At 38.3% G+C, this 14,748-nt stretch overlaps 2 protein-coding genes across 35 annotated transcripts in view; one reads left to right on the top strand and one right to left on the bottom strand.

Moving 5' to 3' along the window:
* The first annotated feature begins 1,175 nt into the window (after nucleotides 1-1,175).
* rpl19 (ribosomal protein L19) lies at nucleotides 1,176-8,962 on the top strand. The gene is made up of 6 exons (XM_058404171.1): nucleotides 1,176-1,294; nucleotides 2,955-3,061; nucleotides 3,181-3,303; nucleotides 3,836-3,956; nucleotides 8,245-8,355; nucleotides 8,769-8,962. The coding sequence occupies exons 1-6, from the start codon at nucleotides 1,290-1,292 to the stop codon at nucleotides 8,896-8,898; spliced, it is 597 nt and encodes a 198-aa protein (XP_058260154.1). The 5' UTR covers nucleotides 1,176-1,289; the 3' UTR covers nucleotides 8,899-8,962.
* Nucleotides 3,952-14,748, bottom strand: part of LOC131362111 (alpha-2,8-sialyltransferase 8F-like) — a 28,242-nt gene continuing 17,445 nt past the window's right edge. For 33 of the 34 annotated variants that reach the window (XM_058403884.1, XM_058403919.1, XM_058403946.1 and 30 more), the window contains 2 exons: nucleotides 14,640-14,732; nucleotides 13,747-14,224 (listed from right to left, as the gene is read on the bottom strand). In XM_058403884.1, the coding sequence (XP_058259867.1) occupies nucleotides 13,753-14,224; nucleotides 14,640-14,732 (565 nt within the window). In that variant the 3' untranslated portion in view covers nucleotides 13,747-13,752. Of the gene's footprint in view, nucleotides 5,300-13,746; nucleotides 14,225-14,639; nucleotides 14,733-14,748 lie in introns of those variants that run through there. The other variant, XM_058404159.1, reaches the window with a different exon arrangement.

Below are 14,748 nucleotides of genomic sequence, written 5' to 3'. Positions count from 1 at the left end.
TGAAATATCCTGCACTCTCTGATGCTTTTCTGCTCACCACGGTTGCAAACAGTGGCCATTGTTACTGGAGCCTTTACACCAGCTCTGGCCAGTCCTCTGACCTTTTTCATTAACAAAGCCACTGAAATGCCTCTCACTGGATGTTTTTTCCCCCTCCATCATTCTGTGTAAAGTCTATAGACTACATGACAATCCTATGTGTGCAGCAGTTACGTAAATATTCACACAAACCCTCTCTGGCACCAATAATCATGCCACAGATCACAATGCATATGAAGTGGGCGTGGCCTAAAGCAACCATTTATAAAACGTTACTGGCGGAAATTCTGGAAAGATGGCAGAAATGTGTGTACTTTCTGTGAATTCCTTTCATAGAGAGCATATGGTTTGTGTTTAAGGTGTTGGGCTACTGATCAGAAGGTTGTGAGTTTGAAGGTTGCCAGACCCACCAAGCTGCCACTGCTGGGCCCTTGAGCAAAGCCCTTACAATTCAGTTGAAAAAAAAAAAAAATTAGATAAATTCTAAGTTGCTCTGGATAAGGGTGTCTGCAAAATGCAGTACATGTCCTCTGGGTTCCCTTATAACTGGTATGGTAATGAAATTGTTTATTTAATGCCTTGTTATTTGTTTTCACCTCCTATATTATTTTCAAGCAAATATATTTGGTATTCTAATTTATATCACTACCGCCCCAACCAGTCGGTTACTAAGGATAAATGAATAGCAGATTGTTGTCCTCGTCACCTGCACTTTTTTTAGTTTTTTAGTTCTGTGTAGCACCTCTGGTCTAGGAGGATTCACTTCACTGTGTACTGCATACGCTATATATGGCATATGAAGTGACAATAAAGCTTCTTTGACTTTGAGATAGAAGTAATGAACACGGATCTTTGTTTGTTAATTAATGAGAGTCAAAATCTGTGAAAGCCATCACACACACACACACACACACAACACACACTTACCGAGCAGAGCAAGCGTAAGTGCGCTCCCTGTATTAAACTCGCTTTCCCATGATGCTTGCATCAAACGTTTACACCATTCATTGTTTGCTTGGGGGGTGTTAAACAGAATATACGGCTCTTATTATTAATGTTATTTGAAATTTATTCACTTAGAATGAAATATTACAATTTAAATAGATAAGCAGTTTTTTTTTTATTATTACAAGAACCCATGTTTTAAAAGCAAAAGCATTTTATTTTTAATCCCTACCTCCGGTAATGGTACAGTCTAAGTTACTCAAGGAAATTGTTGGTGTTTACAGTTTTGCTCTTATTCTGAAGCCATGAGGTGAGAATATTGATTGTTTTGTAGGATTTGTTTGGCGTTAAATCACAGAAAGCAGCGTGTGCAATAGTGTAAACACTCGGCTGTTTTAGGAATAGCCTCTTAAATATTGTGTATACGAGAATTCTACGCGTTCACGCAGTGTAGCCTCTACAACATCGCCATTTTGTTAGGAAGTCAGTTGCTACACTGCGTAATTCTTTAAGATAGTAGCCTTAGTTTCTTTTAATAAAAATGTTTCAATATCAAATTGTAACATCAGGTTTCTCCCTGAATTGTATACACGTGAATCTAAAATCTTTTATTGGCTGCATAACAAAATCTGCATACATTGTGTTTTAATGGAAATACAAGATAACACAAAACTAGAGAATAAAAGAATCAGGCCTTGATCAAGAGACATGAGAAAAACACAATTCATAGGCATACACGATCAAGGTACAAAGAAAACAACAAAAACAACATCAACCTGATGGCTAACTCAGGGTATTGACATCATTGGTATAGATAGATAGATAGAGATAGAGAGAGAGAGAGAGAGAGAGAGAGGGAGAGATAGTTTATTCATCCCAAAGGGAAATTCACAGTTTCCAGCAGTATCCACAAACACAGGTAACAGATAAAATAGGACGGAATATAACAAAAATACTAAAATACCCAAATTAGAGTACGAAAATATCACAGAAAAATATATCAGATAACAAAATATTACACAGTTTAACAAAATATAGCAGAAAAATACTAAATACAGAGATTTAAGGAATAAATATGGAGAATTAGATGAAAAACAAGATAAGTAATGTGCAAAACAAGTGTTTAAGGTTACAGACCTAGTTGGTGTGCAAAAACTGCGTGTTTATGAGTCCTGTGCAAATCTCAGTTTATTACTCTCATGTCTTATATAGCAAATGATCATTTGAGCTTAAACATAAGGGACGTGAAAAAAAAATTAGGTGGTTTAATATCTAGTGGTGTCCAAATTATTCTATGATGTATCTCTTTTAAGGAAATAACAGCACCGAAAACCTTCCTGTAACACATTTAGAGACCCTTGTGAAGGATATTGGACCCCATTTTCTTCATTAAAGCTTCCTTTAAATTCTTGGGTTCTTGTAAATATTCATCGATTCATCTTCAGTCGGAGCATTAATCCTGGGCAGGGTTGAGTTGGATTATTGTGGGAGTAAGGCGGGTGACACTTCCTGGATGTGTTGGCAGTGCATTACAGCGTACCTTACACACACGTTCATACCTAAGGGCAAATTAGTCACTTATACACCTACTGGCTTTTTTTTTTTTTTTTGAGAGGTAAGTGTGATCCAGAGAATCTGGAAGAAAAAAATCTGCAAAGGCACAGGGAGAACGTGTGAAACTCATACAGGCATACAGTAAACTCTGGATTGAACTGGGGAGTCTGGATGTTTGGGTTATTATCAGGTATATTCCTGTTCTACCAAGTCTTTATCTTTCAGCAGAGGCAATCAATTTTGGTTTAAAATATTGTAAGAGAATTCACAAGACCACTGAGTCTTCCAGCACCACACTATTATGGGTCCAGCTTCTGGAAAGTTTTCAAGATGTCTATGGCTCTGATTGGTACTAATATAGAATTTTGAAGAAAGTCTTATTTATCTTAAACACTTATTCATGTTTCTTTCTCCAGTATGCTCAGGCTTCAAAAGAGGCTGGCATCCAATGTCTTACGCTGTGGCAAAAAGAAAGTGTGGTTGGACCCAAATGAGACCAATGAAATTGCCAACGCGAACTCCAGTAAGCAAGTCAGACCTTTTTAAAGTCGTCTAAATTCAAACACTCTATTAGTGGATGGATATCCTCACAGCTAATTGAGGATAAGTTGTTTAGCTTAACCGCCATGTCTCTTCTTTCAGGGCAGCAGATTCGTAAGCTGTTGAAGGATGGTCTGATCATTAAAAAGCCTGTAACTGTTCACTCTCATGCCCGCTGTCGCAAGAACACACTGGCTCGGAGGAAGGGCCGCCACACAGGCATTGGTAAGCCAAGATGTTGTTAAATACTTTCATGTTAACATAACTTTAATATCTGTTTTGTAGATTTACTTCATATTGATAATCCTCAACGAATTGGGAAAATGCAGGAAGTATATACCAGATACTCCAAATACAATTCAATATTAAATGTACCTCCACTGTGTCATAAGAATCAGCAATTCTGTAATATTTATAGTAACCTAGTTCTCTCATACATTTAATCAAACTACTAAATCTTTTCTTTAATTAAGTGACAGAGTACAATGTCTCCATCTAGTGGACAATGCACGCAAGTTCAGGTGAGGCATGTTAGGACATGTGCTGCCAGGAACTGAAAGCAGATCAGGGTGACCATATGGTGCAGATGTTGATAAATTTGTAACTCTCTCAGATACAACTGCCCAGAAAAAAAAACAAAAACACATGTATTCTAACAGTTGAGGAAATTCCCCGTTCAACCCAGATGTTGTTCTCTACATTGAGTCTCTGTGTGAAATTGTATACGTATAAGGCTGAGATGATGTGTAATGAATAGGTAAGAGGAAGGGCACAGCAAACGCTCGCATGCCAGAGAAGCTGTGCTGGATGAGACGGATGCGAATTCTGCGCCGGCTGCTCACGCGCTACAGAGAGGGAAAGAAGATCGACAGACACATGTGAGTCTGTTCTTTGTCCCTTTTTAACTTTGTGACTAAAGAGGGTTCATAATTAAAGAGAACCGAGACCTTAAACACAAACGGGTATTTTTTAGTTCTGTGTAGTTAAGTTAAAATTGATCTGACTTGGCTGTTGATTTCTTTAAAAAGACTGTGTAGGTTTTCATTTACCAGTCTGGGTCTGAATTGACTAACATTTTACTGGAGTAAAGAAGGATAAAGTTTAATAAATTTTTTTTATTTAATCTTTTTCAAGTCGTGTATTATGTGAAATTCTTGAATAGCCTTTCTGTTATAAATGAGAAAAAAGTCAAAGAAGCTTTATTGTCACTTCAGCCGTATATAGCTGATGCAGTACAGAGTGAGGTGAAACAACGTTCTTCCTAAACCAGAGGTGCTACACACAACAAAGACAAAGTACAGTGACGCAGACAAACATAGAGCTAAACATAGAGATAAAACTAAACTATACTTAAGGTGCAAGAAAAACTAGACATACAACAGAAGTGCACAGGATGACAAGACACGACAGTGCAGACAGACATGTAGACCGACTCTGTGCAAAAGAATAGTGAGTGCAAATATTAAAGTTAACATGTAAACAGGATCAATATAAAGTGTAATGTAAAGTGACATATGCGTGCAAACAGGACAATGTGTGTGTCTGTGTCCAGCACAGTTCAGTTCTCTTGGAACACAGTTCTCAGTTTTGTTTTCTATTTTGTGCGTGTGTCCGTGTCCAGCACAGTACGGTTTCTCTGCTGAGATCAGATATTGGTTGTATGTGTGTTTGTGTATGTGTGTGTGTGTGTGTCCAGCTCAGTTCAGTCCTCTGTTGAGATACCTGATTGCCTGAGGGAAGACACTGTTTAACAGTCTGGTTGTGTGGGTCCGAATGCTTCGGTACCTCTTTCCAGATGGCAGAAGGGTGAAGAGTGTGTGTGAGGGGTGTGTGGGATCATCCACAATGATGTTAGCTTGGCGGATGCAGCGTGTGGAGTAAATGTCTGTAATGGAGGGAAGAGAGACTCCGATGATCTTCTCAGCTGTCCTCACTATCCCCTGATGAAGGGTCTTGCGGTCCGAGACGGTGCAATTCCCAAACCAGGCAGTGATGCAGCTGCTCAGGATGCTCTCGATGGTCCCTCTGTAGAAGGTGGTCAGGATGGGAGGTGGAAGATGCCGGAAGTAGAGATGCTGCTGGGCTTTTGTGGTGATGGAGCTGGTGCTGAGTGACCAGGTGAGGTCCTCTGCCAGGTGAACGCCAAGGAATTTGGTGCTCTTGACGATCTCCACGATGGACCCATCGATGTTCAGTGGAGAATGGTCACTCTTTGCTTCTCCTGAAGAGAACACCTTTTTCCATTAAAGTTGACCATTTTACTGACACACACACAAAAAAAGTTAAATATATATATTTTTTTAAATAAAGAAAAGAAAATACACATATTAGGAAAAGATAATTTCTTGTTGCTTGTTTTGGTAATGTTCTGAAGAGGTGTATGACAATAATAATAATAATAATGTGGTTATTTTTATGCCGCCATATAATTACACAGAGTATTGTTCTAACCTAGAGTTCATGCTACTTTTGAGAATGTCTAAGGTCATTTATGTCAAGCAATCTATCCTTAAGCTTTTTATGTGGTACCATATCATGCATATAATTATTCCTGCCGCTAGATGGCAGACAAAACGCAAAAGCAGTTGGTTTTTCAGGGGAACATTAAAGCTACGAGGGAACGTGGCTCTGAAGACAGAGTGTAAAGACAGGCAGTTTCTGAACTCTGTTTCATGTTGTGCTGAGGAGTAGAATAATTGAAGCTAGTGTACAGAAATGTTTATCTTCACGCTTTCATAATAAGATTTTTTTTTATCTACAATCTCGTAGTGTAACTATTTTTATGGAGGAGAAAATAGGCAAAAAAAAAAAAAAGATAGATGAAACATGTTGTAGTTTCTTTGCTTTTGACTTGTCATGAAAAAGCATTTGAACTCAAAACTTTTCTGGTTTTACCACTAAGTGCTTTAAGTTCTTCATACAAAATGTAACGTAAGACCAGAAAAACAACAGGAAACGTTTTGCAACAACTATATGGTCATGCAGCAACTATATGAACCATTTTCCCTCTGAACCTAAACCTTAATTTACTTCTTACTTAACTTCAACAGCAATTGCAAACAATATAGCTGTTGAGGGATTTCAGCCCACTGTCCTTCACAGAAATGCTATGTGTTTGTCACATTGGATGGCTTTTGACCATGACCTACCTGTTTAAAGCCCTGCCACAGCTTTGACTTGAGCATCTCAGTGGTGGACTTTTTCTTGTACTAAGGATCGTTTACTTGCTGCATAAACCAATTGTGCTTAACCTGGTGGTCTTCAAGGTGATTTTGGCAAATGTGAGACAAGTCCTTATGGTTAGTAGTAGTTTTTTTTTGCCTTCAACACTCCCATGGATATACAATCTTTACTCTTTCTCATGAGGGAATCATGAACACTGCCATTATCTGACATGAACAAAGCCTGCAGTTCTTTGAGTTCATCTGAGTTCTTGGGTCAGATGAGTTGGCGTTGTGCTCTTGGAGGAATTTTGGGAAGATCCACCATTGTTGCAAGTCTAATAGCAATTTAGCTGGTCTTACTGTGAAATTCCAGAGCATTACTGACTTATTTAAATAAATCGTCTTTTCTGGAACTGATTTTGATCACTGCATCGTGTGCTGCTGGTTAAACCTTTCTAGCCTTCACACTGTTTGGTAATGAACAGTTCTACTGAATAACAAGAAGTGTACTTCCTTTGACGTTAGATAATTTTTTTCTTCAATAAATGTAACTTACATATACACTATATTGCCAAAAGTATTTGCTCACCCATCCAAATAATCAGAATCAGGTGTTCCAATCACTTCCATGGCCACAGGTGTATAAAATCAAGCACCTAGGCATGCAGACTGTTTTTACAAACATTTGTGAAAGAATGGGTCGCTCTCAGGAGCTCAGTGAATTCCAGCGTGGAACTGTGATAGGATGCCACCTGTGCAACAAATCCAGTCGTGAAATTTCCTCGCTCCTAAATATTCCACAGTCAACTGTCAGCTGTATTATAAGAACGTGGAAGTGTTTGGGAACGACAGCAACTCAGCCACGAAGTGGTAGGCCACGTAAACTGACGGAGCGGGGTCAGCGGATGCTGAGGCGCATAGTGCGAAGAGGTCGCCAACTTTCTGCAGAGTCAATCGCTACAGACCTCCAAACTTCATGTGGCCTTCAGATTAGCTCAAGAACAGTGCGCAGAGAGCTTCATGGAATGGGTTTCCATGGCCGAGCAGCTGCATCCAAGCCATACATCACCAAGTGCAATGCAAAGCGTCGGATGCAGTGGTGTAAAGCACGCCGCCACTGGACTCTAGAGCAGTGGAGACGCGTTCTCTGGAGTGACGAATCGCGCTTCTCCATCTGACAATCTGATGGACGAGTCTGGGTTTGGTGGTTGCCAGGAGAACGGTACTTGTCTGACTGCATTGTGCCAAGTGTAAAGTTTGGTGGCGGGGGGATTATGGTGTGGGGTTGTTTTTCAGGAGCTGGGCTTAGCCCCTTAGTTCCAGTGAAAGGAACTCTGAATGCTTCAGCATACCAACACATTTTGGACAATTCCATGCTCCCAACTTTGTGGGAACAGTTTGGAGACATGGATGACAAAGTCTGGTGTGGATAAACTTGACTGGCCTGCACAGAGTCCTGACCTCAACCTGATAGAACACCTTTGGGATGAATTAGAGCGGAGACTGAGAGCCAGGCCTTCTCGTCCAACATCAGTGTGTGACCTCACAAATGCGCTTCTGGAAGAATGGTCAAAAATTCCCATAAACACACTCCTAAACCTTGTGGACAGCCTTCCCAGAAGAGTTGAAGCTGTTATAGCTGCAAAGGGTGGACCGACATCATATTGAACCATATGGATTTGGAATGGGATGTCACTTAAGTTCATATGCGAGTCAAGGCAGGTGAGTGAATACTTTTGGCAATATAGTGTATTTTAAAACTGTTTATGGTGGTGGTGTTATTATTATTTGGAAATGTTAAAACTATCACAATCTAGAAGGGAGCACATAATTTTGCATGGCATTGTAGCAACAAGAGGCAGTGTTTTGTAAAAGCTTTACATCATGATTGTGGCCGCAGACAAGCCAAAGTTGTAATTGACGTGCAAGTAAATTCACTGATTCTTCTTTTCTATGATGTGAAAACACACTAATATGAATAACTGTCTGTTTCCTCTTTCAGGTACCACATACTATACCTGAAGGTGAAGGGAAATGTGTTCAAGAACAAGCGGATTTTGATGGAACATATTCACAAGCTCAAAGCCGACCAGGCTCGCAAGAATCTCCTGGCGTAAGTGTGGATCACAATCACATCCTGCGGTGCTACTTCAGACATTTGTTGCTCCTAGTGGTTTGCATTTTCACAAACATTAAAGCTTGACTTTAAACACTTCATTGTTTAGACTTTGCTCACATCTTTTACAGTAGTTACACAATGATGTAGAATCAAAACTTTTTTACTGTAAATAATTTAGATTATATTTAATTCTTATTTTATTATAAAACATAGTTATTTCATATGTTGGATCTAGTGAATGTAGCCATAGGTAGTAATACTATTTAAAGCACTTTTTAATAATATACAATGCTCCAGGACACGTTAATATTGTACACAAGGTCCACCAGATTCTACCTTTTCTAAAATAGTACAGCATTTTTGTTGGTATATTTTTATAGCTTCTTTCTCATCCCTTCTTCCTTTAGTCACCAAGCAGAAGCTCGTCGCTCGAAGACGAGAGAGGCCCGCAAACGTCGAGAGGAAAGACTTCAGGCCAAGAAGGAAGAGATGATCAAGAACCTGTCCAAAGATGATGAAACCAAAGCGAAAAAATAATCTCGTTTTCTCTTTCATTCTAAATATAGTCCTCCATTATACAAAATAAATTGATTAAAGTTAACAGTTGGCAACTGTTTTTATTCTTCTGCCACTTTCTTAATTGTTCATAATTCTCACATCAGTACTGTAAAATGTGTGTGATGGTCTAGAAAAAAATTCCAAAATTCACCTGCACGACTTTGTTTCAACCTGCCTAAGTTCTCACACACCACTTCACTGCTGCACTCCAGTAGCTAAGCACATCTGATTCAAAACACTGATACTTCCCTACAAAGCCAAGAATGGACCAGCTCCCTCTTACCTCCAAGCTCTTATTACTCCTCTTACTGCACCTCACTCCCTCACATCTACTTGCACTGCTCGACTGGTTCCACCATCTCTCAGGGTAAGAGGTAGGTATACATCAGGACTATTCTCTGTTCTGACACCGAGGTGGTGGAACTTTCTCTAGACGTCCATGCAGCTGAATCACTGACCGTCTTCAAACGATGGATGAAGACCTCTTCCTGAAACACTTAAACTAGCTGTTATTTTTCCCTGTTATATGTATTTATTAAAAAGAAAAGAAAATAATTCTCTAAACAGCTTATAAGCTGATAGTATCCCAAGTCTGTGACCTATTGAACGAGTGTTAATGTGTTCATTCATGGAGACCTTAAAGCACTTTTGTACGTCGCTCTGGATAAGGGCGAAATGTAAATGTAGTAAAAAAAATCGCATGAGCAGTATTTTTTGTCTATGTATACTTCTGAAACTACAGGCCTGAACTGAAATGTGATCCTCTTGTGCACGCGTCCTAACCAGAATAAAGCTGTAGCCTTTTCATGTCTGGTTATGCTTCGGGTAAAAACTGCAGTTAAAGCTTTTAATCCAATGTTGCAGGGGAACATTAATGCTACGAGGGAACGTGGCTCTGAAGACAGAGCGTAAAGACAGGCTGTTATTGAACTCTGTTTCATGTTGTGCTGAGGAGTAGCATAACTGAAGCTACAGAGACGTTTATCTTCACACTTTTATAATAACAAGATTTTTTTTTATCTACAATCTCGTAGTGTAACTATTTTTATGGAGGAGAAAATAGGCAGATATTAAAAAAAAAAGAAAAGTTTTTGTAGTTTCTTTGCTTTTGACTACTTGACCTGACCCTGCAAATTGTCATGCAAAGCAATTGAACTCACACACCAGAAAAACATCAGCAAACATCAGTCCTAGTTTTGCAACAACTATACGGTCAACTATATGCTAGCAACTAAATGAAACATTTGCCCTCTGAACCCAAACCTTAATTTACTTACTTAACTTCAACATCAACTGCAATCAAATGACCGGATATAGCTGTTGAGGGACTTCATCCCACTGTCCTTCACAGAAATGCTATATTTTTGCCATGACCTACCTGTTTAAAGCCCTGTCACAGCCTCTCAGTGGGGCTTAAGTCAGATCTTTGACTTGAACATCTCAGTGGATGACTTTCTTTTGTACTAAGGATTGTTTTCTGGCTGCATAAACTAATTGTGCTTAACCTGGTGGACTTCAAGGTGATTTTGGCAAATGTGAGACAAGTCCTTTTGGTTAGTAGAAGTTGTTTTTTTTTGCCTTCAACTCTCCCATGGACACAATCATTATTCTTTCTCATGAGGGAATCATGAACACTGCCATTATCTGACATGAACAAAGCCTGCAGTTCTTTGAGTTCATCTGAGTTCTTGGGTCAGATGAGTTGGTGTTGTGCTCTTGGAGGAATTTTGGGAAGATCCACCATTGTTGCAAGTCTAATTTAGCAATTTAGCTGGTCTTACTGTGAAATTCCAGGGCGTTACTGACTTATTTAAATAACTCGTCTTTTCTGGAACTGATTTTGATCACTGCATCGTTTGCTGCTGGTTAAGCTTTTCTAGCCTTCACATTATTTGGTAATGAACAGTTCTACTTTTTTTCCATACAGGGCCAGTTGGTGTTAGATCATTTTTTTTCTTCAATAAATGTAACATGCATATATTTTAAAACTGTTTATTGTGTACTGGATTGTGTTATTATTATTATTAGGAAATTTTAAAACTATCACAATCTAGATGGCATTATACAAAAGCAACAGAACACAAGAGGAAGTGTTTTATAAAAGATTACATATTTGTGGTCGCAGACAAGCCAAAGGTGATCACGCCCTTTCCTGTGTTCTACTTCTTAAAGACACTATAATTCTGTAATTTATCTGCAAGTAATTCTCAGATTCTTCTTCTCTATACGGAAAGCACACCAATATGAATAACTGCCTGTTTATTTACATTACTGGGAAATGTGTTCAAGAACAAGCGGTATATATATTACATTTTTTTCTTCATTTGTCCTAACCAGAATAAAATTTCTAGTTTTGTTCTTAAAAGACTTCTAAAAGACTCCTAAGGGCTTTTCATACTGACAACACTCTGGTAAACAGAACTGGGTTAACTCGTTTCATGTGAATTCACCAAAACAGACCAGGAAAACATGTTTCACGCTGCTCATACTTGCATTGGGGTTCATTTTAAATCCTGGCTATTCATTATCTTATGTTTTATTGTAAACCCTGGTGTGACCTTAGATATAGCATGACCTGTTTTCTTTTCGGCTAGTAGTTGATCTGGCATTTGTTAAATTCCATCTTCCTCCATTTGTTTAGCACAATGAATTTCCTGATAATGTTCGGGTGCAACGTTTGTTGAAGGCTGACTTCTGCTTGTTTCCTCATTTGATATATTTTTTTCACTTTTACTGTATCCTGTGTCTGGCTCGACTTCAGTTGATGCATTTTCTGTCAACATTTGACATCAGTATTAATTAATTAATTAAATACCTTTTTTTTTTTTTTTTTTTTTTTTTTTTACCCCAAAAGGAAAAATATACAAATCTGTGCATTCGTGAACAATAGCAATAGCAACAAATTGCCCCACATAACATACTACAGTGCATTTCAAAATAAGCATTACATTCAGTGGTACATATTCACACTTTTTTAAATTTATTACTAGCCCTTTCCATATCATAGTTTATACGTAGGCCATCTTCACTCTACACATCTAGGGAAATCTCTAATATTTCAGTTTAAGTCGATTGACTGAACTGACAATGAAGAAAAAAAATGAACTGTTAATTATCCATTAAATTGCACTTCATTACGCTACAGTTACAGGACTATGTTATGTCCTCTATAAGAAGTAGGTTAAATCATTTCTCTCTTCAATAATTACACACACAATATGCCGAGGTAAGAATTTACTGTATAAAATTCCATACATATATTACAAGCTATATATACAGAGCCTATACTTCGGGAGATCTAGGCTAAGGCTCATCTACTATATACATCACGGTATTACATGTAGAACTCTCTCATCCATTACATTCAGGGTCTGCTCAGTTACTCTCACTATTGCATATCTATCTATCTATCTATCTATCTATCTATCTATCTATCTATCTATCTATCTATCTATCTATCTATCTATCTATCTATCTATCTATCTATCTATCTATCTATCTATCTATCTATCTATCTATCTATCTATCTATCTATCTATCTATCTATCTATCTATGCTGTTAAAATCTAACCTACTTTGGTCATCACTCTGGAGGAACCCTTGAAAGTTCTATGTGAAACAGAATGGTTCTCCGTCTCAAAGAGCTATTATTATGTCTTATAACTAGAGTTCACTACTGACAAGCAGTTCGGGAATGACCACTTCTATTTTTTACCAACAAGTAATGCTCAGTGGATTTTAACCGCAGTATTTTTACACTGTGCCACCGTGTAATACTAAGAACTATCCGGTTTAGCTTTTGTTAACTCATTAAATGTCCTATTCTCACAAACTGCACCAATCATTATTAGGTTGATCTTGTGGATATTTAAAAAAAAAAAAATGTAGGATAGGTAAATCAACACTATTTACTTATACAATACATTATTCAGATTATAATGCGTCACAAATGCAGATCGGCACTATAGACGGGGTATGTTTTTTTTTGCTTTTGAAGAAAGCTTCAATATCAATAATCACATTTTATTCAGCTCAGGATATTCTCTTGGCCATTTTTATTTATTTATTTTATTTTTTTTTTTTACTTTTGAATGCTTATCAAATCAGACAACAACAGTTCAATTTTAATTCAATTTAACCCCAATTAATTTAATGTGATTTCTGTACCAGATAATTTCCAGAGAATTTTGCTATAGTGTAAAAACCCCCAAATCATTGTTGTTTTGAAACATAGTTAATTTGTTAGTTATTTTGTCCAATCTTATCCAGAAAGGCCTGGTGTAGGTGCAAGTTTCCATTCCAACCATGTACAAGCCACACCTCAGAGTATTTTAAAAGCCAACAGGATAAGGTATTACTCCTGCTTGAATTGAAGAAAATCCTACATCCACACTGGCCCTGTGTAGATATGATTGGACACCCCTGATAAAGTAATTAAATGATAATTAAATATTTGGCATTTGTGAATGAAAAATATACAATCATGTTTTTGGACCAGGACTAACAGTTTATGTATGAATATAGATAATCGCATTGGGTTACATCAGGTTCCCTATAACCAGAGTGATAAAGTGGTTACATATCATAAGATAATATAAGAGATAAGATAAGATAAAACTTTATTAATCCCACAGTGGGGAAATTCAATTGTCACAGCAGTTCAACAGACAGTTAAAGTGCAGGTATCCCCAACTGACATCGGTGCCTGACCTCACTAATGCTGGCTAAAGGAGCACAAATCCCTCAGTCACACACTATGGAAGGCCTTCTCAGAAGAGTGGAGGTTAGGTGTGATGGTCAGGTGTCCACAAACGTTTGATCATATAATGTAGTTTAATTTGTGCACTCCCCTAGGTGCAGATGAATCACACCCTTGTTATGGAGATCCATTAAGGCTTCAAACTCAGCTGACATCGCATGCATTTTCTTATTTACTGGTTTGTTATCATAGTAGTGGTTGGTTATCTGCTGGTGCGTGTACGGGTGTAATTCAAAGGGCCAGAAACCGTACAGATGGACATTGCTGCAGACCTCCAGTGCCAAGCTGGCCATCATAATACCACTGCTAAGGCGTACTGCCTTAATTCCATGCCCTCGCCAAAAGTCTGCCAGAGATTTCAGGTAACTCGGGTTAAAGAAGATAGCTTGTGGGCCACTGCTGTTAATTTCTTCCAGTGAGTAAAGGGCACGCATGGACACGGCCATGTTCTGCCAAAATGAGAAGGCAGGCACAACGATTAAAGCGTCCCCATACAGCTTCATATCATTCACAAAAGGCTTTCTGCGCTCATTTAGCGACTTGTACCTACAGAGACAGAGAAATAAAGTTTCATGCCTATGGTATTGTCATGAAGTGCTTGTTGATGAGCTGAGAGTGTGGATTGTGTGTGTGTGTGAGCAGATAAAACAATGAACACCACATGACACGTCTAAAACCTGCAATCAGCTTTGCCCTGACAGACAATAAGAATCTTTTAAATGCAACAAATACTGCAACACTCCGTCTACCACCAACCATGTTTTTCTCTGTGCTTAGGTGAATGGAACACTTTGCCACCCAGTGTAACCTAATGTTGCCCAACCTAATGTGTTTTATCTATTTAGACTAGTAGAATTATGTATGCCATGTGAAAGCTGAGCCCCAGTGATCAAATAAAGTATCCACCTACCTAAAGTAATTTCCATAAACCCACTGCATGTACTGTACAACCCAGACTCACCTTTGCATGAAGATGCTGGGGTTGGCTGTAACAAGGCTTGTTTTATTTCCTGTATCTTTCTCATGTCCATTACTCAGTGGAGGAAGATTACACCTGAGAAACAATGAGA

This window comes from Hemibagrus wyckioides, linkage group LG02, assembly GCF_019097595.1.
Source record: "Hemibagrus wyckioides isolate EC202008001 linkage group LG02, SWU_Hwy_1.0, whole genome shotgun sequence".
NCBI lineage: Eukaryota > Metazoa > Chordata > Actinopteri > Siluriformes > Bagridae > Hemibagrus > Hemibagrus wyckioides.
This window is presented reverse-complemented; position numbering and strand designations above follow the sequence as displayed.

Excerpts from the sequence above, each read along its gene's own strand:
- rpl19 (XM_058404171.1), top strand. Across the intron at positions 3,062-3,180 it reads AATTGCCAACGCGAACTCCA|GGCAGCAGATTCGTAAGCTG; the intron begins GTAAGCAAGTCA and ends CTCTTCTTTCAG. Across the intron at positions 3,304-3,835 it reads GGGCCGCCACACAGGCATTG|GTAAGAGGAAGGGCACAGCA; the intron begins GTAAGCCAAGAT and ends TGTAATGAATAG.